Genomic DNA, 23,909 nt, shown 5'->3' with positions numbered 1-23,909 from the left:
CAAACCCATTTCTCCCATATCAATTTCTGAGCCGAGATCAATAATCCTTCTACTAAGGTTTCTTCCTGTCTCCGCCCCTCCTAATTTTGTACACTTCAGTAAGAATCCTGCTCAAGTTTTTCTACTCTAAGGAAAACAGTCCCAGCATATTTTGTCTCTCTTCATACCTGAAACATTCTAGCCCAGAAAACATTCTGGTAAATCACTTCTGCACTCACTTTAGTGCAATCACATCCTTCTAGTGTGGCAACTAGTACTGTTAACAGTACTCAGGCTGTGGCCTAACAAACATCTTATACACCTCCACCATAACCTACCTTGCATTCTTGTATTCAATGCCTTGTCTAATAATGACAAATATCCCATGACTTCTTAACCATTAATCCACGTGTCCTGTTGCCTTCAGGGATCTGTGGGCATGCACACCAAGGTGTCTCTGATCCTCTGCATTTACTGTGTCCTCCCTTGCCTTGTTAGTCTTCCCAAAACGCATGACCTCTCATTTTCAAGGATTAAATTCAATTTCCCATTGCTCTCCCACTCTGACCAGCCTACTTATATCATGCTGTAGTCTAAGGTTTTCTGCCTCACTATTCACCACATCAACTTTTATGCTAACTGTGAACTTTCTGGTCAAACTTTCTACATTCAGTTTAGATCATTAATGTACTCCATAAACAGCAAGGAACCGAGCGCCAAACACTGCATAATGCCATTGGACACAGGTTTCCAATCACAAAAGCAATCTTCGACTATCACCCTCTGCCTCCTGCCCCAAAGCCCATTTTAGATCCAATTTATTCAACCTTGAGTACAAGCATTTGCATTTGTCCCACACAGTAGCACAATGTGCAATTTCACATTCTTTCCACCTTGACCTATATTATGCAGGAGGCCTCACTTCCCACTCAATCATTTTGAATCTTCAGTGATATTCACCCACAGCTGTATACTATCTGAAATCCCCAGATAATTAAAACTGACAACATGCTGAAGTGGGAGTTGACACAGGGCATGCTGACATGGGGCACACAGACACAAGCTGGCCGCTGAGCCATTACATGGAAAAGCATAGCGAAGCATACACAGGTACTGCTTGAGATCAACAGGATACCAGCACAATGGACACAGAACATAGAAATTAGTTTAAGGCGAGTAGTGGAGACAATACACATCAGTAACGTCTACTGCCCGCCAAAATATCCGAGTCCAGCCACCACCTTCAATAGAAATGTTAACTACCTGAGATTGCTTGTATACAAGTGTTAATATCTTAGATTTGTAGTAATGGAAAATGATCTTCCTTCTCAGGAAGAATGATCACGACCAATTATTACAGCAATTGACTTCTGTGTAGCTGCTGAAACTGACAATGACTCTGTAATGTTTTCTGCACAAAGACTCAATATCTGGACCATTACACCATGAAATGTATAAAATATCGTGACATGTGCTCAGAGGGTGAGAGAAGGCTTGCAGCTGACAGCCGTGCTGCCAAATGTCTCTCTCCCCGGAGCTCGGGTTTCTTCGTACAATAAACTTAGTCGTTGAATCCAGATTCTGACTTCAAGGTGGGTGATTTTCTCCACAACAATGCAAAGGGTCATACTCACAGAAATGTACAGCATGGATCAAGGCCCTTCGGCCCATCTTGTCTCTGCACGTTATCAAGCGAGTAACTATTCTTGGCTCTTGATGATTATCTGAATATTTTTTAAATGCTGTGAAGGTTCCTGCCTCTACCACCCTTTCAGGCACTGAATTCTAAATAGCCATCACCCTCTGGGTAAAAAACTTCTTCCTTAAATCCACGCTAAACTCTCATCCTTTTCATTAAATTTAAGTCCCAGGTATTGATCTCTCTGTTAAGAAAAAAGTTGTGAAGGGTCACATTTGAGTCAAAACATCAAGACCACTTTGTACAACCTTCTCAGACTCGGGTTACAACAGTTCTCGTGTCACAGAATCCCTAAACATTCTATTTGTCAACCCATCTGAACAGTCAGGTGGACTCTGGCAAAAATGTAACACGGGCAATGGGTCTTGTACAATTATCAATTCATCCAATTCAGTCCCCTGCTGCTGCTGTCTTTAGGTCTGTCCTTTCTAACTGTATTACATAGAGTATACAGTCCCTGTTATATTCTGAGTCTTGCCTCAATACCAGGACCTGTTGTAAACTACAAAACAGAAAACGAATCCACTTATGGCGAGCATGCTAAACTATATATTCTGAACTACCAATCTCATGATATACTGGATCCTAACACAACAATTAGCTTTTTATTTACATTTTTCTTCTTAGTTTCTCATCTCCATGGCAAATGCAGGTCATGTGGACATTTTTCGTACTGATGTCATATGTTCAAATAAGTGAGTTGCTCATTTAAAGAGATTGTGTCTGCACTATGGGTCAAATGGCCTCCTTCTGTGTTGTAGCAATTCTTCTGATTTATAATTAGGAAACCAACTAGCTCTCATTAAGATCTTTTAACATTTGAACATGGAATGTCAGCAACATTGGCTAGATCCGTATTTATTGCCTAACTCCAAATGCCCTTAACTAGGTGATGGGGAGCTATTTTCTTTAACCATTGCAACCTCTGCAATGCAGGTTTGGTCAAAGTGATGTTAGAAAGAGGGTTTCAAGATTTTGACAGTGAATGTACAGCTTGCAGATCCATGTCAGGTTATTGTGCAGCTTGGAGAGGACCCTTCAGGTGGTGCTGCTCCAATGCATCTTCTGTCCTTCTGGGTATTGGCTGTCGCAAGTTTGAAAAGGTGCTGTTGAAGGAGCGATTGGTGAAGTGTCTATTGTAGATGGTAACAATGCTGCCAATGAGAATTGGTGGTGAAGGGAATGCCTGGTGAAATTGGTGGATGGGTTGCCAATCAAATCAGCAGCTTTGTTCAGGATGGTGTCAAGTTTCTTGACTTGCTTAAGCTACATCATCCAGGAATGTAGACAGCATTCCATCACTCCTGACGTGTGCCTTGTAGATAATGGCTTGCATGAGGAGACAAGGAGCTTCTGGTTACAGAATTCCTAGCCTCCGACCTGACCATATAGTCACAATATTTATATGGCTAGTCCAGTTGACTGTTTTCTATTCACTGGAAGCTCCCCCAGAATATGATAATGGAGGACTTGACAATGGTACTGCTATCAAACATCAAGGGAAATGGTTAGATTCTCTCTGATTGCCATTACTTGGCAGTTCAATTACACAAACTTTACTTGATACTAGTTAGCACAAGCCTGGATCTTGCCAAAATAGTCATAGTGAAGGCATAGCGGTATTGTCACTGGATTTATAATCCAGAGCCCAAGGTATGGCTCTGGAGTCTCAGGATCAAATCCCACTATGGCAAATGGTGGAATAACAATATGGAATTAAATATCTAAAGAATGTCCACTGCTGATTTTCCTAAACACCCATCCGGTTCACCAACATTCATTCAGGAAGGAAAATTGCCATCTTTACCTGGTCTGGCCTACATGTGACTTCAGACTCCCAGTAACGTAATTAATTCTCAACTGCCATCTGAAATGGCTTAGCAAGTCACTCTGATGTATCAGTGAAAAAGTCTCAAAAAAGGAGTGAAACCAGACAGGTCACCTGGCACAATCTAGGTACCAGAAATGACAACAGCAAACTCAGCTCCACAAACCCTGCAATGTCCTCCTTATTAACATCTGGAGGCTAGTGCCAGAATTGAGACAACCATTTCAGACTAGTTTAACAACAGCCTGACAGAGTCATACTTACGTAAACGCAACTTACAGACCAAGTCCCAGTCAAAACGATTAACATCCCAGAATATGTCCTGTTCCACTGGCAGGACAGACCTAACAGATGTTATCGCAGAATGATAAACAGTTGAAAGGGAAATGTCCTGGGAGTCTTTAACACTTGGTCTGGAGCCCATGAAGCTTCACAGCATCAAGTCAAACATTGACAAGAAAGGTGTTGTCGATTACTACCCCGATCAAACCCAAACCAAACCCATCCACTTAACCAACACCTAACTGACGAATCAGTGCTCTTCCATGTTGAGCACCACTTGAAGGAAGTATTAAGGGCGACACAGGTGCTGAACCACTGGCATTCACTCCTGCACATTTCAGTGAATCTGGGTTGATCATAATGGAGGAGTGGGGAACATGCTGGGTCATGAGGCTGCGGATTGTGTTGGGCATATAATAATAGGATGGCCCATTTTGAATTGCTAAATCTGTTCAAAAGCTATCCTTTAAAGCACAGTTGTAGTGCCACACAACACAAAGGCATATATTCCCAAGGTGAAGACGGATGGGATTTTGTCTCCACAAGGACTGTATGGTGGTCACTCTCACCAATACTGTCATGGATAGATGCAACTGTTGCAAGTAGATTGATGACAACGAGGTTGTCCCTTTTGTTGGTTCCCTGAATACCTGTGGCACACTCAGTCTTGCAACCATGTGGGGTTTAAACAATGCCATGAGAATTCATGGGGCCCATGTTGAGGATTTACAGGGCAAATCCTTCCCACCTGCATTCTACTGTGTTGCAACATTTGCTGGGTCTGACCCACCAGTGACGTAAGATATACACATACATGGTGACAAAAGCCTCTGGGATATTGTACAATACGATTTCATGGCTATGACTATGACAATTTTCCCAGTTTTGGCAAAAGAACCCACTATGTGGAAGAATCTATGCTGGGTCAACAGGACATTTGCATCTGTAGACCAGACCAGATCAGGATGGCAGATCTTCTTTCCTGAAGGACATTCATGAATCAGACTGGGTTTTACAACAATTAATAATGGCTCAATGGTCACCATTAGATTAGCTGGTAATTTCAAGATTTAATAACTGAATTTAAATTTCACCATCTGCTGTCTGCTGTAAGTAGTAGCCTACACCTCTGCATTAATAGTCCACCAATAGAACCATTTGTTATTACCACCACTTTGGATTGCCCCCGACTTCATTTTGGTCTTAAAGACAATAGTACAAAAATAAACTGTAGGTTTTTCTCAAAGTACATGGGTCATCATATAAAGATGACTTACCTGCTGAACCAGAAGGTGGTGGAGCACCAGCTTTTTGCCATTCTGTTGCTTCAACAGCCATTCGTCGAATGTAGGATTCATCTACACACATTAAGATGTTTTCTGGTTTTATGTCTGTGTGAATAATCTTGCACTTGCTGTGTAGATAATCTAAACCCTGCAATACCTATTAGCAAACAAAGGATGGAAAGCAAACTAAGTCAAATTTCGGCTCTCCCAAGTACAATCGTTAAACATAAACTGCATTTTGAGCTGTTTCAGTGCAGACATACTCTTATTGTGTTTATAATATTTTGATCAGACCCCAAAAATATTCATGAGTTAGCACTTCCTGCCAAATGGGAACTTGACTTACAAAAAAATGTTCATTTGTCACATTTACAAAATTTGATTTTGGCCCACAGATACACTTCAAAATAAAAGTGACACCATTTATATTAATAAAGTGTAAGCAAGCATTGGGTAAACTGCCAATATTTATTTTCAAATGAGAAGGACAGCAGGATTTTCATTTTACATTGCTCTTACTTTAATCCTAGCTCAGCGACAGTCAGAACAAGAAACTAGGCTGCAAAATAGGTGGAAACAAGTGAAAATATTGCAGGTTGGTCATTCAAAATGCAGCTTATATTTCACTCGACAAACATGCAGTGTTTAGGCTCATCAAAGTTTGGAACAGATCATCACCGATTACAAGTAAAACCCACTCTGGCAAAGCAGTTGAAGCCAATTTTTGATTCAGCATCTCTTAAAAAAGATAAAGTATGAAAAATCATTAAAGCTCTTTCTGAGAAAGTACCTGGGGTAAAGAATGAGCTAAATGACTAACATGTGGTTTTCTCTTTATATTAACTTAAACTTGTAAATATGGTAAATCAGTCATCCATCGTCAGAAAAAATATATTTTTGTGAAGTTAAGCCCAGATTTGTCCAAATCTCAAATTGGCTTCCTTCACAGAAAGATAAGCCAAGTCACCAACATGCTGCATGATCATGCCATAGCACAAGTTGTCACAGACTATATCTTATATTAAGACTGTTGTATACAAAGCAGTCTGGATGATCAATTATACTAGTTGAGAAGGAAAAGACGACAATGAGGAGAGAAAGTAAAATGTAAAATGGGGTGGCTTATATGAAAGGGTGGATTACACACTACCCACCAATCCACAAGTCAGTCAGCACTTGGCCAATGTGAAATCCGGTCGTCCCACAGCAATACTATGCTGGGGTCAGCCTCAATTAGTTGAGAAGGTGATACCCTTGCCCATCAAGAACAAAGTCCCTGAAAGCTGCTGACCAACCAGATTGCAGGTCTGTTGTCATAGTAATGCCATTTACAATATGCTGGGAGTATACTCTCAGTGCTGAGAGTACAACATGCCTCCATGAAAAAATTAAAGATGGATGATGCATTTGGGTGGGAGCAAGTGCCAAACATATGGACAGGATACCACCTATGGGTCAAAGTGCCTCCAGTGGGCACAGGGAACTCCCCAAATGATATAACATCCCTTCACCACCTACCAGTCCAATAACAACCCATGCTATCAAAGATACTGGGCTTCTTATCTTCTTTCTATCTGTTCCACAGGCCAAATAATATGGCAAAGATGGAATGAGTCTATTAAACAGCAGTTAACTGCCACTTAACAACCTCATTAGGACAAACAGCAGAATCTTACCCTGATGTCTTACCCACCCCAACATGTAATATTGTAGGAAAACAGGTGAATGCACCTGTCACCCAGTTTACTATACATGGCTATGCCTTCAAATACACCAGTGTTGAGAGATGGTGGGGTTGTAAAAATCAACTAAATATCTTACATAAAACTGAAGGCAAATAATTAGCTTCCCTACAGGAAGGGTTTACATCTGAACATTGCTGTTATCCACCAATATAATTCATTTGCTTAATAAATGCAGTGTCCCTTCACAGAACAGGTGTTATGTTTCTGATTGGAAAAAAATGTGTTCTGGATGTTTTATTTAATTTTTTTCGTGTTGCCACTATCCACTGACCACAAAGTGGTAGTTATCACATGTATGGAGAAATCTGTGATCCCTCCTAGCCAAAGGCTACAACACTGTAAAACATAGCATCTAAAGTAACAAATGGAGAAAAAAAGAAATGAGCAAATTTATATTCATTAAAAATTATACATACACATAGCTGAACAACACATTGTAAAAGATAAAGTATATTTATAAAAGAAATTTAGTTGTATATCTAAAAAATTGAGATTAGCACTTAACAAAATGCATTTTAGAGCAACCTGATTTTTTTAATACTTAGTCAAGACATGCCAAACCAACAGCACATGTTATTTATCTGCAAAAGGAAATAGTTTGATCGCTTTCAAAATTCAGCAAAAGTGCAAAATAATGTGCCTTGCAGTATTGTGGCAAATTCTGAGCTGTAAGGAAAGTAAAAAATAGAAATAAATAAGATGTTATCCAATAGCCTACTGCCAACAAAGATGACTTTAAATATTGTTAACTATCTTTAAATAGTAATGTCTAAATGTACTTAACATCATAAGCAAATACTACAAACCCATTTTTCTCCCCAATTCTCTGCACAATTTCATCTTAAAATACAAAAAGTAGTGCAAGCATAAATTTTAGGCCCAGCCTATCTGTAAAAGCTGAATAAAGTCAATACCTAAGGATATATAGCATTTCAGAAACAAAGAATAGGCTTTCTATTCAATATCTGGTTGACTTACCTGCTGAATAATACTTTTTACACAAAGAATAGGAAGTCCCTGGTAATTTGATTTGATAATCCATTTCAAAAGGTGGTGACCCAGCACTTCAAACACCATGCAGACATCTGTAACATGGTCAAGGGTAAAATGAAAACCTATCTGATCCCAGTATTTTATATATCCAGTTACCTTGCAATTAAGATAACAGCTTCAGAGTTGCCAATGAACTTGCAAATTTACCATTCATAAATTCAGGAGGGAACCAAATCTTAAGCTAGGAAAATGGCTGCTAGAGAAACAAATAACTGCTTATTAGTGTAAAAAATGACATGGTAAGACTGCATACAAAACCCAGCACAGTGATTAATGTTGCTTAGATAATAAGAGGACAAAATTCTGACCATTGAAAGGAAATGGTCAGGAATCCATTTAACTGACTAGTAGGTTTTGCCATGCCTCTTAAACTCAGCCATAGCATAACATTCTGTTTCCAAGTTGCCTCACCAGGAGGACAGGAAAGATATCATGGTTAATCTGTGAAAGGAAGGATTTTCAGTTAGAATGATAGAGACATGGATCATAATGGCTAAGTTGTATACTGATTGTTGAGGTTGAGATTTCAGTAACCACTGCAATGGAAAGGAGAGAAATGAAGACTCTCCCTGGGTTCCTGACATGACTGGGGGATCCTACTGGATAAATCCAAACTGAAGGCATTTTTCTGAAAATATATTAAATTACATTAAAAAATGTGAAATACCAAAATTAACTTGAGTAGAATACTTTCACCCCCAAAATTCTGAATTTTCCACTGAAAGGTACCATTTGACCACTCCAAAAGTGTACTAGCAATTATCATGGAAAGACATTTTGAGAGAACGTATGCTGTTCTCAACATACTACCTATGCCCCAGAATTTGTAGTGCAACTTGAAAACCACATTGTAACAGAGTGGTGGAATATCAGAAATTAGTTGCTTAATAAAAAGTATTTCTGAATGCCACACAGAGCTGTTAATAAATACTGCACACTGAAATAAAATGCTGAAGGATACGTATGCCGTTCATGCCTGAAAGTTTGAAATCATCGATTAGTTGCACCACCATGTCCTTGTTTGGATCACAGGGATCACTTTCTCGCACCTGGGAAAATAAAATTCAGAATTAATTACAAGATTCCATTATTGGAATCATCAATGGATTAATAGCCATCATATGGCTCAATTCCAGATTATGTTTTATTTAATTGAAATAACACCATCTACCATGGCAGGATTTGAACCCAATCCATTGATAATACCCATAGGCCATCACCTCCCCATATTAAATTATATTTCTGGGAAAAACAATGTTATTATTAGTTGACTGCTCTCACATTGCTGATGAGGACTATTGTTTATATTGAAAATAGAAGAAAATCAATATGAAATGCCTTTTAACTATACATAGGTATTTCACCCAGAAACCGTTACTCTCCACATTTTTTCACTGGCAGTTGGAGTGGGAGCAGCGACAGCAAGGAACAGAAGCCCGACGGGAAGGTAAATCTGAAAAGATATAAAGGTTTACCTCATGTACAAGCAGAGCGCACACTCAGTAGGAGCAGACACGGGACTGCTGGGTACGTGAGGCTTTATAGTTGGGTGGTTGCTTTACCTGAAACACTACTCAGGTAGTGTCTCCCACCTATCCTCCTCCTCTAACCAAAAATAAAAGAATCTGTGCGCCAATTGGTAAGTGACTGATTTCTTTTTTTTTAGTTTTTTCGTTGGGGATTTGGAATAGTGGAAATGGAGGTTAGGGCAGTTGAATGTTCCTTCTGCAGAATGTGGGAGGTAAGGGTCACCAGAAGTGCCCCTGCTGACTGCATCTGCGGGAAGTGCACCCAACTCCAGCTCCTCAAAAACTGTGTTAGGGAACCAGAGTTGGAGCTGGATGAACTTTGGATCATTCAGGAGGCAGAGGGAGTTATTGAGAGGAGTTACAGGAAGGTAGTCACACCTCAGGTAAAAGAAGAAGGTAGATGGGTTACTGTCAGTGGACAGAAAGGGAACCGGCAGACAGTGCGGGAATCCCCTCAACAACAAGTATACCATTTCGGATACTGTTGAGGGGGATTACTTACCATGGGTAAGCAATGGGACACAGGTCCATAGCACAGAGTCTGTCCCTATTACTCAGAAGGGAAGGGGGAAAAGTAGCAGAGCATTAGTCATTGGGGACTCCATAGATAGGAGGACAGATAGGAGGTTCTTTGGGAACAAGAGAGGTTGGTGTGTTGACTCTCAGTTGGTAGGGTTCTCAATGTCTCTGATCGTGCTTTCTGGATCCTTGAAGGGGAGAGGGAGCAGCCATGGTCCACACAGGCACCAACGACATAGGTAGGAAGAGAGCTGCGGATTTAAAGCAGAAATTTAGGAGCTAGGGTGGAAGCTTAGAACTACAACAAGCAGAGTTGTTATCTCTGGTTTCTTGCTTATGCCACGTGCTAGCAAAGCAAGGAATAGGGAGAGAGAGGAGTTGAGCATGTGACTACAGGGATGGTGCAGGAGAGAGGGTTTTGGATTCCTGGATAATTGGGGTAGATGGGACCTCTACAAACAGGACGGTCTTCACCTGAACAATCGGGGTACCAATATCCTGGGGGGAAATTTGCTAATGTTCTTTGGGTGGATTTAAATTAATTCAGCAGGGTGACTGGAACTGAAATTGTAGTTTGAGTATATGGGAGAATGACAGTTGTGAAGTCAGAACTAAGATTTCAAGATCAAAAGAAGGCACCGGCAGTCAAGAAGTGTGTCTACTTCAATACCAGGAGAATCCAGAATAAGGTGGGTGAACTTGCAGCGTGAGTGACCATCTCAGAGACATGGGTAGAATAGGGACAAGAATGGTTGTTGCAGATTCCTGGATTTAGATGTTTCAGTAAGAACAGAGAAAATGGGAAAAGAGGGGTGTGGCACTGTTAGTCAAGGACAGTATGACGGTTGCAGAAAGGACATTTTTTTTGATTAGATTAGATTAGATTACTTACAGTGTGGAAACAGGCCCTTCGGCCCAACAAGTCCACACCGACCCGCCGAAGCGCAACCCACCCATACCCCTACATATACCCCTTACCTAACACTACGGGCAATTTAGCATGGCCAATTCACCTGACCCGCACATCTTTGGACTGTGGGAGGAAACCGGAGCACCTGGAGGAAACCCACGCAGACACGGGGAGAACGTGCAAACTCCACACAATCAGTCGCCTGAGGTGGGAATTGAACCCAGGTCCCTGGCGCTGTGAGGCAGCAGTGCTAACCACTGTGCCACCATGTCGCCCTAGAGGAGTTGAGGACTCCTCTACTGAGGTAGTGTGGGCCGAGATTAGAAATCGGAAAGGAAAGGTTACTGCGTTGGGAGTTTTCTATAGGCCTTCAAATAGTTCGAGAAATGGAGAGGATAGGATAATAAAGATGATCCTTGATAGGAGCGACAGTGATAGAGTAACTGTTATGGGGTCTTTAACTTTCCAAATATTGACTGGAATACTAAAGTTCAAGTACTTTAGATGGGTCAGTTTTTGTCCAATGTGTGCAGGAGGGTTTCCTGACACAGTATGTAGACAGGCCAACAAGGGGCAAGGCCACATTAGATTTGATACTGGGTAATGAACCCGGCCAGGTGTTAGGTTTGGAGGTCGGTGAGCACTTTGGTGATAGTGACCACAATTCAGTTATGTTTACTTCAGTGATAGAAAGGGATAGGTATATGCCGCAGGGCAAGAGTTATAGTTGGGGGAAAGGCAATTATGATGCGATTAGACAAGATTTAGGATGTATAGGATGGGGAAGGAAACTGCAGGAGATGGGCACAATTGAAATGTGGAGCTTATTCAAGGACCAGCTACTGCAGGTCCTGTATAAGCATGCACCGGTCAGGCAGGCAGGCAGGCAGGAAGTTCTCGAGCGCAGGAGCAGTGGTTTACTTAGGAAGTTGAATCTCTCTTCAAGAGGAAGAAGAAAGCTTATGTTAGGATGAGATGTGATGGCTTAGTTAGGGCACTTGAGATTCACAAGTTAGCCAGGAAAGACCGAAAGAGAGACCTAAGAAGAGCCAGGAGGGGAGAACACATGAGAAGTCACTGGCAGATAGGATCAAGGAAAACCCCAAGGCTTTCTATAGCTATATCAGGAATAAAAGAATAACTAGAGTAAGATTAGGGCCAATCAAGCATAGTAGTGCGAAGTTGTGCATGAAGTCAGAGGAGATAGGGGAAGAACTAAATGAATACTTTTCGTCAGTATTCATACTAGAAAAAGACAATGTGGTCGAGGGGAATACCGAGACGAAGGCTACTAGACTAGATGGGATTGACGTGCATAAGGAAGAGATGTTAGCAATTCTGGAAAGTGTAAAAATAAATAGGCCCCCTGGGCAGGATGGGGGAGTTATCTTAGGATTCTCTTGGAAGCTTGGGAGGAGATTGCCAAACCTTTGGCTTTGATCTTTTTGTCATCATTGTCTACAGGAATAATGCCAGAAGACTGGAGGACAAGCAAATCTTGCTGCCTTGTTCAAGAAGGGGAGTAGAGAAACTCTGGAAATTATAGACCTGTGAGCCTTATTTCGGCTGTGGGTAAAATGTTGGAAAGGGTTATAAGAGATAGGATTTATAATCATCTAGACAGGAATAAGTTGATTGGGGATAGTCAACATGGTTTTGTCAAGGGTAGGTCATGCCTCACAAATGTTATTGAATTCTTTGAGAAAGTGACCAAACAGATGGATGAAGATAAAATGGTTGATGCGGTGTATATGGAATTCAGTAAGGCATTTGATAAAGTTCCCCATGGTTGGTTATTGTACAAATCATGGAGGCATGGGAGTGTGGGTGATTTCGTGGCTGGGATCAAAAATTGGCTCGCTGAAAGACAGAGGGTGGTTGTTGGGAAATATTCATCCTGGAGTTCAGTCACTAGTGGGGTACTGTAAGGAACTGCTTTGGGTGCAATATTGTTTGTCATTTAAATAAATGACCTGGATGAGTGCAAAGAAGGAAAGGTTAGTAAATTTGCAGATGACACTAAGGTCGGTAGAGTTGTGGATAGTAATGAAGGATGTTATAGTTTACAGAGACACATAGATAAGCTGCAAAGCTGAACTGTGAATTGGCAAATGGAGTTTAAAGCGGAAAAGTGTAAAGTAATTAACTTTGAAAGGAGTAAAGTAACAGGAATGCAGAGTACTGGGCTAATGCTAAGATTCTTGGTAGTATAGATGAGCAGAGAGATCTTGGTGTCCAGGTACATAGATCCTTGAAATTCTGGTTTGCTCGCTGAACTGGAAGGTTCATTTTCAGACGTTTTGTCACTATACTAGATAACATCTTCAGTGAGCCACTGCATGAAGCACGGTGGTGTAGCTCCCTTTCAATTTATATGTTTGGGTTTCCTCAGGTTGGTGATGTCATTTCCTATGGTGATGTCATTTCCTGTTCTTTTTCTCGGGGGTGGTAAATGGGATCCAAGTCAATGTGTTTGTTAATAGAGTTCCAGTTGGACTGACTTCCTTCTAGGAATTCTCGTGTGTGTCTCGGTTTGGCTTGTCCTAGGGTGAGTGTATTGTCCCAGCTGAAGTGATGTCCTTCCTCATCTGTATTTAAGGATACTAGTGAGAGTGGGGCATGTCTTTTTGTGGTTAGTTGATATTCAAGTATTCTGGTGGCTAGTTTTCTGCCTGTTTGTCCAATGTAGTGTTTGTTGTAGTCCTTGCAAAGTATTTTGTAAATGACATTAGTTTTGTTAGTTGTCTGTATGGAGTCTTTCAAGTTCAATGGCTGCTGTTTTAGTGTGTTGGTGGAATAATGGGCTACCATGATGCCAAGGGGTCTGAGTAGTCTGGCATCAGAGATGTCTTTGATGTAGGGGAGAGTAGCTAGGGTTTCTGGACATGTTTTGTCTGCTTGTTGAGGTTTATTGCTGAGAAAATCGGTGGACTGCATTCATCGAGTACCCGTTCTTTTTGAATACACTGTAGAGGTGATCTTCCTCTGCTCTGCGTAGTTCCTCTGTGCTGCAGTGTGTGGTGGCTCGTTGAAATAATGTTCTAATGCAGCTTTGTATGTGGATGTTAGGATGATTGCTTCTGTAGTTCAACATTTGGTACGTATGTGTCGTTTTCCTGTAGATGCTGGTTTGAAATCCCCATTGGCTGTTCGCTGTACTGCAACATCTAGGATTGACAGTTTGATGTTGTTTTCCTACTCTTTACTGAATTTTATGTCTAAAAGGGTATTATTGATGGTTTTGAAGGTTTCTTCTAATTTGTTTCTCAAACCTTGAAAGCTGCCACCCAGGTTGATAGGGTTGTTAAGAAGGCATATAATGTGTGTTACTTTTTATTGGTAAAGGGATTGAGTTTCGGAACCACGAGATCATGGTGCAGCTGTACAAAAATCTGATGTGGCCACATTTGGAGTATGGTGTCCAGTTCTGGTCACCATAATATAGGATGGATGGATGTGGAAGCTTTGGAAAAGTTTCAGAGGAGATTTACTAGGATGTTGCCTGGTATGGAGAGAAGGTCTTACCAGGAAAGGCTGCGGGACTTAGTGCTGTTTTCATTAGAGAGACAAGTTGAGAGGCGACTTAAGTGAGATATATAAGATAATCAGAGGGTTAGATAGGTGGAACAGTGAAAACCTTTTTCCTTGATGGCGGTGGCTAGCACGAGAGGACATAGCTTTAAATTGAGGGGTGACAGATATAGGACTGATGTCATAGGCAACTTCTTTAATCAGATCGTAGTAGGGTTGTGGAAATGTACTGCCTGCAACACCCTACCAACCTTCGCATAAACCAAATCATCCGATGACATTTCCGCCACCTCCAAATGGACCCCACCACCAGGGATATATTTCTCTCCCCACCCCTCTCCACCTTCCACAAAGACCATTCCCTCCGTGATTATCTGGTCAGGTCCACGCCTTCCAACAACCCACACTCCCATCCTGGCATCTTCCTCACCACCGCAGGAATTGCAAAACTGCACCCACACCTCCTCCCTCACCTCCATCCAAGGCCCCAAAGGAGCCTTCCACATCCATCAAAGTTTCACCTGCACATCCACCAATATCATTTCTTGTGTCCGTTGCTCCCGATGTGGTCTCCTTTACACTGGGGAGACTGGACACCTCCTAGCAGAACGCTTTAGGGAACATCTCTGGGACACCCGCACCAATCAACCCCACTGCCCTGTGGCCCAACATTTCAACTCCCCCTCCCACTCAGCTGAGGACATGGAGGTCATGGGCCTCCTTCACCGCTGCTCCCTCACCACCCGACGCTTGGAGGAAGAACGCCTCATCTTCCACCTCGGAACACTTCAACCCCTGGGCATCAATGTGGACTTCACCAGTTTCCTCATTTCCCCTTCCACCACCTCATCAGTTTCCTGATGAAGGGCTCTGGCCCGAAACGTCGAATTTCCTGTTCCTTGGGTGCTGCTTGACCTGCTGTGTTTTAACCAGCAACACATTTTCAGCTCTCTTCCCCCACCTCACCCCAGTTCCAAATTTCCAGCTCAGCACTGTCCCCATGACTTGTCCTACCTGCCTATCTTCTTTTCCACCTATCCACTCCACCCTCCTCTCTAACCTATCACCTTCATCCCCATCCCCACTCACCTTTTGTACTCTATGCTTTCTCCCCACCCCACCCTCCTCTCATTTAGCTCTCCACCCTGCAGGCACCCTGCCTCTATTCCTGATGAAGGGCATTTACCTGAAACGTCGATTTTCCTCCTCCTCAGATGATGCCTGAACTGCTGTGCTTTTCCAGCACCACTCTAATCTAGAATCGGGTTTCCAGCATCTGCAGCCATTTTTTTTTACACAATAGTAGACGTAAAAATGTGTTGCTGGTTAAAGCACAGCAGGTTAGGCAGCATCCAAGGAATAGGAAATTCAACGTTTCGGGCCAGAGCCCTTCCTGATGAAGGGCTCTGGCCCGAAACGTTGAATTTCCTGTTCCTTGGATGCTGCCTAACCTGCTGTGCTTTAACCAGCAACACATTTTCAGCTCTGATCTCCAGCATCTGCAGACCTCACTTTTTACATAATAGTAGACGTGCCAACCTTATGAGTATTTAAATGATCATTGGATAGGCATATGGATAAGAATAGAATAGTGTAGATTAGATGGGTTTCAGATTGGTTTCACAGGTCGGCGCAACATTGAGGGCCAACTGGCCTGTGCTGCACTGTAATGTTCTATGTTCCAAGTGAGTCTCAAACATTTGTTTGAATATTGATTATTGGACTGTCACCAATGCAATAGAGTCGTATAGGACATCAATTAAGTTACAGCTGGAGTATTGCCTATGTAGCTCTGGCCGCCATACTATAGGCTGGATTGGATTGCACAAGAGACAGTACACAGAGGACATTCACAAGAAATGTTTCCATGGATGGAATGTTTTAGCTTTGAAGAGAAACTTGATAGATTGGATTATTCTCCTTTGAAGAAAGGAGGCTGCGTTCAGGCCTGTTGAATTCTACAAAATTATGAGGGCAAAGGTGAAGTTGCAAGAGGTTTAGAGGAAAATCATTTTCACCCAGAGAGTCGTGTGTCTGGAACTCACTGCAAGAAAGAATGGCAGAGAATGATGGAAACCATCACAAAGTTTCAGTAGAACTTCAAAATATAATTGAAAAGTAATAGCATACAATGCAGTGGGCCAAGTGGAGAAAATGTGATTCAAGTAGGTAGGTGATTTATGACTAGCATGAATACAATGGCTGTGAGCCTCTTTCTGTGCTGGAATACTCTGAGTCCATTGTAGCTGCTAGACTGGGCTTTTAGCAGATGAAGACAGAACCAAGAAGAGGAAAAGAACCACTTTGACTTCATCCATGCTAATCTACCTGCTGCATGAATGGCAGGATTCATAGGATTGACCACCTCAGAGTTTTGATTGTACCAACTACAGCAATCCCAGGGAAGCCTGTCTCAGGATTAAAAGTTGACATCAAAACTCCTAAGTGAAGCACTAGGAGTGCTTTTATAGCACATCCTTTGACTACCAAACAAGTGTGCTCAAGCTCAATCTCTCCACATTAGACAGCTTTGGTAAATAATTATTAGGAATTGTGGCTACATGACCAGCCAACTCAACTGTGATCATCTAAATATCATACGCATGCTTGGTATGCCAACTTTGGCAAGTACCTCTTATTTTGCCCTGCCTTCTGATTTTCAGCACAAATGAATGGGTTGAGCTTTTCAGCTTGACACTGGTACAAAGTCGGGTTCATGTCATTTTATCTAATGCTGTGCTTGATGGCGATTCTGGCAATCCAAGACAATTCCAGGCAGAGATTTTGTGATTTCCAGACCTATTTGTGATTTCCTGTTTGTCCGTATAGATGAACTAGCTGCTGGAGGTCAGGGCTGACTGAACATGCAATATAGCTTGGAATTATTCTCCAATAAATTTTTTCTTATGATTTGCACAAAGGAAACAGAAGTAATATACCAACCTGCAGAAAGCCCAATTTTGAGTCTTAGACTTAAATTAATTACCAGAACCTGGCAGCAGTGGGTAATCTGTTTCAGAGTTTATATTGACAACAGAACATGTGCACTGATTGACAAAGTAAATGTAACCTTTGCCATGCTCAGGCCATCAGTCTGGAGTGAAAAAGAGCAAGCTTGTCTATCAAATAAAAGACTGGAGAGCAACAGTCCTGCACACTTGGTACCAAGAGTAGAAAACTTAATTAAATTCAAATAACATATGCGTGATATATTTCAAGATGAAGTGTGCAATATTATTACCTTGACAGTCTGTAAATTTGCTACTATTGTTAGTGCATCAGCCAGCATCAAACAGAAACTACAATCCAGATCACAGAATACTACAAGCAATGTTGCAGGAGTTCTACTACATTTTTAAAACATGCTCCAGGTTAAAGACCTCATCAACCTTCATTCTAATTCAAAATCACAATTGATATGGGAAAACTTTAGGATTGTCAATCTTCCAAGATTGTCTAAAATTCCTTGGAATTAAAGACTGATCTCCAGAATTGCAAGCAGCAAGAAAAATAAGTCATAAGAAAATCCAAATAATTGTTTGTTGTTTTCTTGAACGTCTTTGTTTATTAGATACAAAACTATTGATGACAGGGAGAAAAAGGTTGTTTGATGATCAAGCATCACTAAATCAGGTTCTGAGAAATCCATCTCCCTTCCAATTACAAGGAAAGGTGGCACAACTGTGAAAATGATGAGCTGATAACAAATGGTAGGAAGTCATATGAAGAAACTTCTAGGAATATGTATCACCATATTTGTCAACCCAAGAAAACCATAAACATTAATTTGTGAAGCACCCACCCAGGTCATAACACAATTTTGATCAAATACAAATGATCATTTATTGAAATTATACTTACACACTTCAGTAACTTAATTTCATCCAGAGCGGTTTCTGTGTAGTGCTGAGCGCTCTTTACCACTTTCATGGCAACAAACCTCTTCCCTCTTTAAAAAAAAACAAAAAAATGAAAAATTTTTAAAAAGACCAATCAAACAGAGTGCACAAAAAAGTAATGTCATTTAAAAGGAAAAAATTGAGTTTTGCTGAGGAACTCATTAGGGTAATTTGCAAGAATCCCAATTCAAGGGGAAAAGTAACTTTTATACTATGCGACAGGAAAGTGTTGATTTGTTAGCAAACGTACTCTGATTGTTGAAGGTGTTGCCGTGGAGAATGTACTCAATAATTGACAAGTTTTGTTTAAATTTTAAACCGTACATTTTGACTCTACAAATCAAAGCATTGCCCAAAAATTAACCCGCAACTAATGGTCATCTATTTTGTGGAGTTCAACCAGGTGCAATGCATATACATTCAGGATTATTCGGCAAATGCTGTCCAACTGCACAATAATATCTTACCCTGAGGTGAACGAAGAATTAGGCTGACAACTAATTTTGGATTGTCATTTGGGCTCGCAGTGTACAGCACTCATATATCCTGGAAGCTGCAGATGTTAACACATCAGGATCCGCTCTTTGGAGACAGAAAGAACACGTATAGATACTGCACCAGTTTCAACTCAACAAAATCAGTGACAGCTTTCACTGGTTCATTTCTCAGGGCAGTGACCTGACCAAGTAAAGCTGCAGTCATACCTGAATGCACAAGAGCCACTCAAATTTTTTTGCTGGGGGAAAAAACTTCCAATTTTTCCAACTTAGACATGCTAATGCCAACATTTCAGCAAATGACATTAGCAAGGACTGTATAACCAGTACAATTTCATCAGGTGCACCCAGAAGATGACTGAGTGGTTGGAATGGTAACTGTCAGGATCGTCCATTGTTTGCCAGAGTTGACTTACTCCTACACACAGATTTGGCAGGAGCAGAGGTTACGGATTCTACAGGAGTAATGGAAAGTCTAACTGAAATCAAGGATGCAGAGCAGTTATAGGAAAAGTTTTCATGAATTTTTCTTTCTTTACAGTAACCTGAGCAATAATTAAATAAACTCCATCACTGGAGTTTGAACTGGCATCACAGACAGTAATTTGGTGATCTGAAACTTTCGTTGGAATGGAGTAATCTGAAGCAAGCATTCAATAAGCCTTCTCTGATCAAGGTTCAGCAAGTAATGCAAAATTGAGTAAAGTTGCTTAATGGATTCAAATCAAAGTTGAAGCTGGATTGTCACTGTCCAAACAAATTAGATCCTGAAGAGTAACTGGACACCTCCTCACAAACCTGCAAAATAAGAACAGTGAATGGTAGCTCACCAAGTAGTGGAGAAATAATGTCAAGAAATGTTAAAGATAGCTCGAGAAAATCCTATGGCAGGATATGTCAGAATCCAAAAAACCCAACCATGTAAAAGTCAACATTTTTTACAGGCCAGGTCTTTACATGGGTGTGGTATGGTCTCATAAAACATGTGTGCCAATTTGTGAGTAAGCTACAATATGCAAACAAATCAACACCTCTAATTCCAATACCAGAGGTTGAAGAGCAATTTAATTGTTCCTTCGTGAATTGTGGGGACCTTTACGGAAAACAAAAGCAGGACACCAGTACATCCTTACTATTATGGATAAAGCTATTTAGTTGAGAGGCACCAGCCTAAGTTAGTGGCAGAGAAGTTAACTCAGTTCTTCATTCAATATGAATTACTCAACAGATCCAGTCAAATCAATGTTCTAATTTCACACCTAACACATTTCAAGAGTTGCTGAGTAATCTGGTTACAACACAGTTAAGTTTTCAACATACCTTCTCAGAGACAAGGAATTTTAGAAAGGGACTATTACAACCTCAAAACAATGATCAAGGCAGACTGTCATGAATGTTGTCATGAATGAAATAAAAGACTTGAATTTCTTTCATTTGCTACAACAGAAGCCACCAATTATTTATTTTAGTCATTTTGAATTATTTCATGGCCATGAAATAAGAAGACCTCTGAAAATAGCCAAAGAAACATCTTTAGGACTGAATGAAAAGTCATCAATGCTCGACAATGTATCTGCTTTCTTTGAGTAGGCACAGGAGCTTGCAAAACTGCTCAAGAACACTTTAGAACTTGATAACAAACCATGAAACAGTAGCATGACAAACATGTCAAATCTGAAACATTTCACCCTTACAAGTGAACCACTGAATGCACGGTTTAGTGTTCCACATAGGGTAGTCAAAGAAATTGGTGAAGAAAATGTCACTAAAGTCAAGGTGGAATTTCTGATTCCCATATTGATTCCTAAAGACATTATATTATAAGAGTTGAGTTCTTAGGATCTCCCTTAGCAAAACAAAAGTTGTACCATCTAAATTGAATTCAATACTTTTAATGCTTTCTTTCTACTTTGATAATTAAGCAACTGCTAAAATAAAATTGACATTAACATAAAAAAGTGTAACATTGAACCTAAATAATCTTCTGTGGTTGACCAACTGAGAGTGAAGCCAGGAACTCCTGCATTATAATCTGTATCAGGATGGGAGTCCTGGTCTTACTCACTGGGCTCCAGGCCACCTGCTAACGCCGATGCACAAGCCTGGTCTCTCGCTGGAGCAGGCCATTGCAGAAGAGTCCCTGTGTTGGACTGTAGCTCACAGCTGGTAGAGTAATGTGGCAGTGCTGGTGGTTCCTCTCCAGATTAGAATGAAGGTCATTGACCTGCTAGAGGTGGGCTGAAAATGTGTTGCTGGTTAAAGCGCAGCAGGTCAGGCAGCATCCAAGGAACAGGAAATTCGACGTTTCGGGCACAAGCCCTTCATCAGGAATCCATCGAATTTCCTGTTCCTTGGATGCTGCCTGACCTGCTGCGCTTTAACCAGCAACACATTTTCAGCTCTGATCTCCAGTATCTGCAGACCTCACTTTTTACTGCTAGAGGTGAGCCACAGTTTCCATAGAGGCTCTGCTGTTTCAACTACTACCTCAGGGGACAATACAAAATGTGGTAGTGGTTGGCAGGCTGCTGACCACAGCAACAGAGAAGGAGCAGAGGGAAAAACAAGACAGACAGGTGGGTGAAGAGAAGAATAGTGATAGAAGGTGGGGGGCATGAGAGAAGAAATGGGGGTATGAGAGGAAGAACAGAAAAGAGAAGGTGCATATAAAAATGGAAGAGAAAAGAGCTGGTAGAGGAGACAAGAGAGAGGTCATAGAGAGGAGAGGTGGTGAGTATAAGGAAAAGGTATTAGTAATGTGGGTGAGTGGAAAAGAGAAAAGAGCTTGCTAGAAAGCCGAAAGTTAGTGAGGGGTAGGTGGGAGAAGAACAGCTGGATGTAGGTTTGCTCACTGAGCTGGAAGGTTCATTTCCAGACGTTTTGTCACCCTACTAGGTAACATCTTCAGTGTGCCTCCGGGCAAAGCACTGCTGATAATTCCTGCTTTATATGTTTGGATTTCTTTGGGTTGGTGATGCCATTTCCTGTTCTTTTCCTCAGGGGGTGGTAAATGGGATCCAAGTCAATGTGTTTGTTGATAGAGTTCTGGTTGGAATGCTATGCTTTTAGGAATTCTCGTGTGTGTCACTGTTTGGCTTGTCCTAGGATGGATGTTTTGTCGCAGTCTAAGTTGTGTCCTTCCTTATCTGTACGAAAGGTTACTTACTAGTGAGAGAGGGTCATGTCGTTTTGTGGCTAGTTGATGTTCATGTATCCTGGTGGCTAGTTTTCTGCCTGCTTGTCCAATGTAGTGTTTGTTACAGATCTTGCAAAGTATTTTGTAAATGACATTAGTTTTGTTTGTTGTCTGTATAGTTCATTAGCTGCTGTTTTAGTGTGTTGGTGGGTTTGCAGGCTACTATGGTGCCAAGGGGTCTGAGTAGTCTGGTGGTCATTTCCGAGATGTCTTTGATATAGGGGACAGTGCCTACAGTTTCTGGACGTGTTTTGTCTGCTTTTTTGAGAAATCGGCAGACTGTGTTCATTGGGTAACCGTTCTTTTTGAATGCATGGTATAGATGATTTTCCTCTGTTTTGCATAGTTCCTCTGTGCTGCAGTGTGTGTTGGCTCGTTGAACACAGCTTTGGGATGACTGCTTTTGTAGTTCAATATTTGGTCCATGTGTTGTTTTCCTGGATGCATTTAGTCTGCTTGTTTGTGTTTGTTGCTGAGAAATCGGCAGACTGTGTTCATTGGGTACCCATTCTTTTTGAATACATGCTATAGGTGATTTTCCTCTGCTCTGTGTAGTTTCTCTGTGCTGTAGTGTGTTGGCTCGTTGGAATAATGTTCTGATGCAGCTTCATTTGTGGATGTTGGGATGATTGCTTCTATAGTTCAATATTTGGCCTGTATGTGTTGCTTTCCTGTAGACGCTGGTTTGAAGTTCCCCATTGGCTGTTCGCTCTACTGCAATGTCTAGGAATGGCAGTTTGTGGTTATTTTCCTCCTCTTTAGTGAATTTTATGCCAGTAAGGGTATTATTGATAGTCGTTAAAGTTTCCTCTAATTTATTTCATTTAGTGATGACAAAGGTGTCATCCACGTAGCAGACCCAAACTTTGGATTGGATGGTTGGCAGAGCTGTTTGTTAGAGTACCTGCATTACTGCCTCTGCTAAGAACCCTAATATCGGAGATTCCATGGGTGTTCCATTGGTTTGTCTGTAGAGGTTTTGTTGTTGAAGGTGAAGCGTGTGGTAAGGCATAGGTCCGCTAGCTTGACGATACTGTCCTTGCTGAAGAAGTTAGTGGTGTTTGGTGTATGTGGCTTTGGGTCTTCTAATAGTGTAGTCAATGTTTCCTTGGTCAGGTTAATGTGGATTGATGTTAACAGGGCTTTACATCAAAAGGAGACCATTACTTCATCCTCTTCTATCTTAATGTCTTTGATGGTCTTCAGGAATTCTTGGGTGGAGTGGAGTCTTCTACTAAGTGTTTTAGTCTTTGGTATAGCTCCTTGGCCAATCTGTAAGTTGGTGTTCCAGGTGGTGAGACTATAGGTCTATGGGGGGCTCCTGGTTTGTGAATTTTGAGTAATCCGTAGAAGTGTGGTGTATTGGATCCATCTGGTTTCATTTACTGGAAGTTGGCCTTATTCATTTCTCCAGATTTCTGAAGTTTTTTTTTGAGTAGAGCTGTGATTCTGTTCTCTAGTTATAGGGTCAGGTCTATTGCCACTTGTTGGTAAGTGTTGGTATCTGTAAGTACTGCATTTGCTTTTTCAACGAAGTGTCTTCAATTTAGAATGACTGTCAAGCGTCCTTTGTCTGCAGGTAGGATAACAATGTTTTTATCTTGTTTTAGTCTTTCCAGTGCTTTCCTTTCTGGTGTGTTGAGTGGGTTTCCTTCCTTTTTTCTGCTTAATGTGCGACTACCTGTCTGATGGTTTGCTGGGTTTTTTTCTGTGCGTTGGTTGTCTTATAGTGTTGTTCCTAATGCTGTTAAGAAATCTTTCTTGTCCGCATACTGGCAGTTGTAATTTAATCCTCTTACTAAGACAGATTTTTCAGTGTCTATTAAGGGTCAGTCAGATGAGTTTATCCATGCTTCTGTGTTGTCAGTGTTGTTACTTTGTGTAAGTTTGTCTAGTTTTTTCATTTTCTGTGTTTGTCGCTGTCTAATAACTATGGCTTGTTGTATTGTGTCTGTC

General features: G+C 41.2%; 1 protein-coding gene across 5 annotated transcripts in view; it reads right to left on the bottom strand.

Moving 5' to 3' along the window:
- Positions 1-23,909, bottom strand: part of LOC132826704 (SRSF protein kinase 2-like) — a 226,984-nt gene that overhangs the window by 69,408 nt on the left and 133,667 nt on the right. For all 5 annotated transcript variants that reach the window (XM_060842795.1, XM_060842790.1, XM_060842794.1 and 2 more), the window contains 4 exons: positions 18,223-18,310; positions 8,834-8,921; positions 7,798-7,904; positions 5,066-5,231 (listed from right to left, as the gene is read on the bottom strand). In XM_060842795.1, coding sequence (XP_060698778.1) covers positions 5,066-5,231; positions 7,798-7,904; positions 8,834-8,921; positions 18,223-18,310 — 449 coding nt within the window. The remainder of the gene's footprint in view (positions 1-5,065; positions 5,232-7,797; positions 7,905-8,833; positions 8,922-18,222; positions 18,311-23,909) is intronic.

This window comes from Hemiscyllium ocellatum, chromosome 23 (assembly GCF_020745735.1).
Source record: "Hemiscyllium ocellatum isolate sHemOce1 chromosome 23, sHemOce1.pat.X.cur, whole genome shotgun sequence".
NCBI classification, from domain to species: domain Eukaryota; kingdom Metazoa; phylum Chordata; class Chondrichthyes; order Orectolobiformes; family Hemiscylliidae; genus Hemiscyllium; species Hemiscyllium ocellatum.
This window is presented reverse-complemented; position numbering and strand designations above follow the sequence as displayed.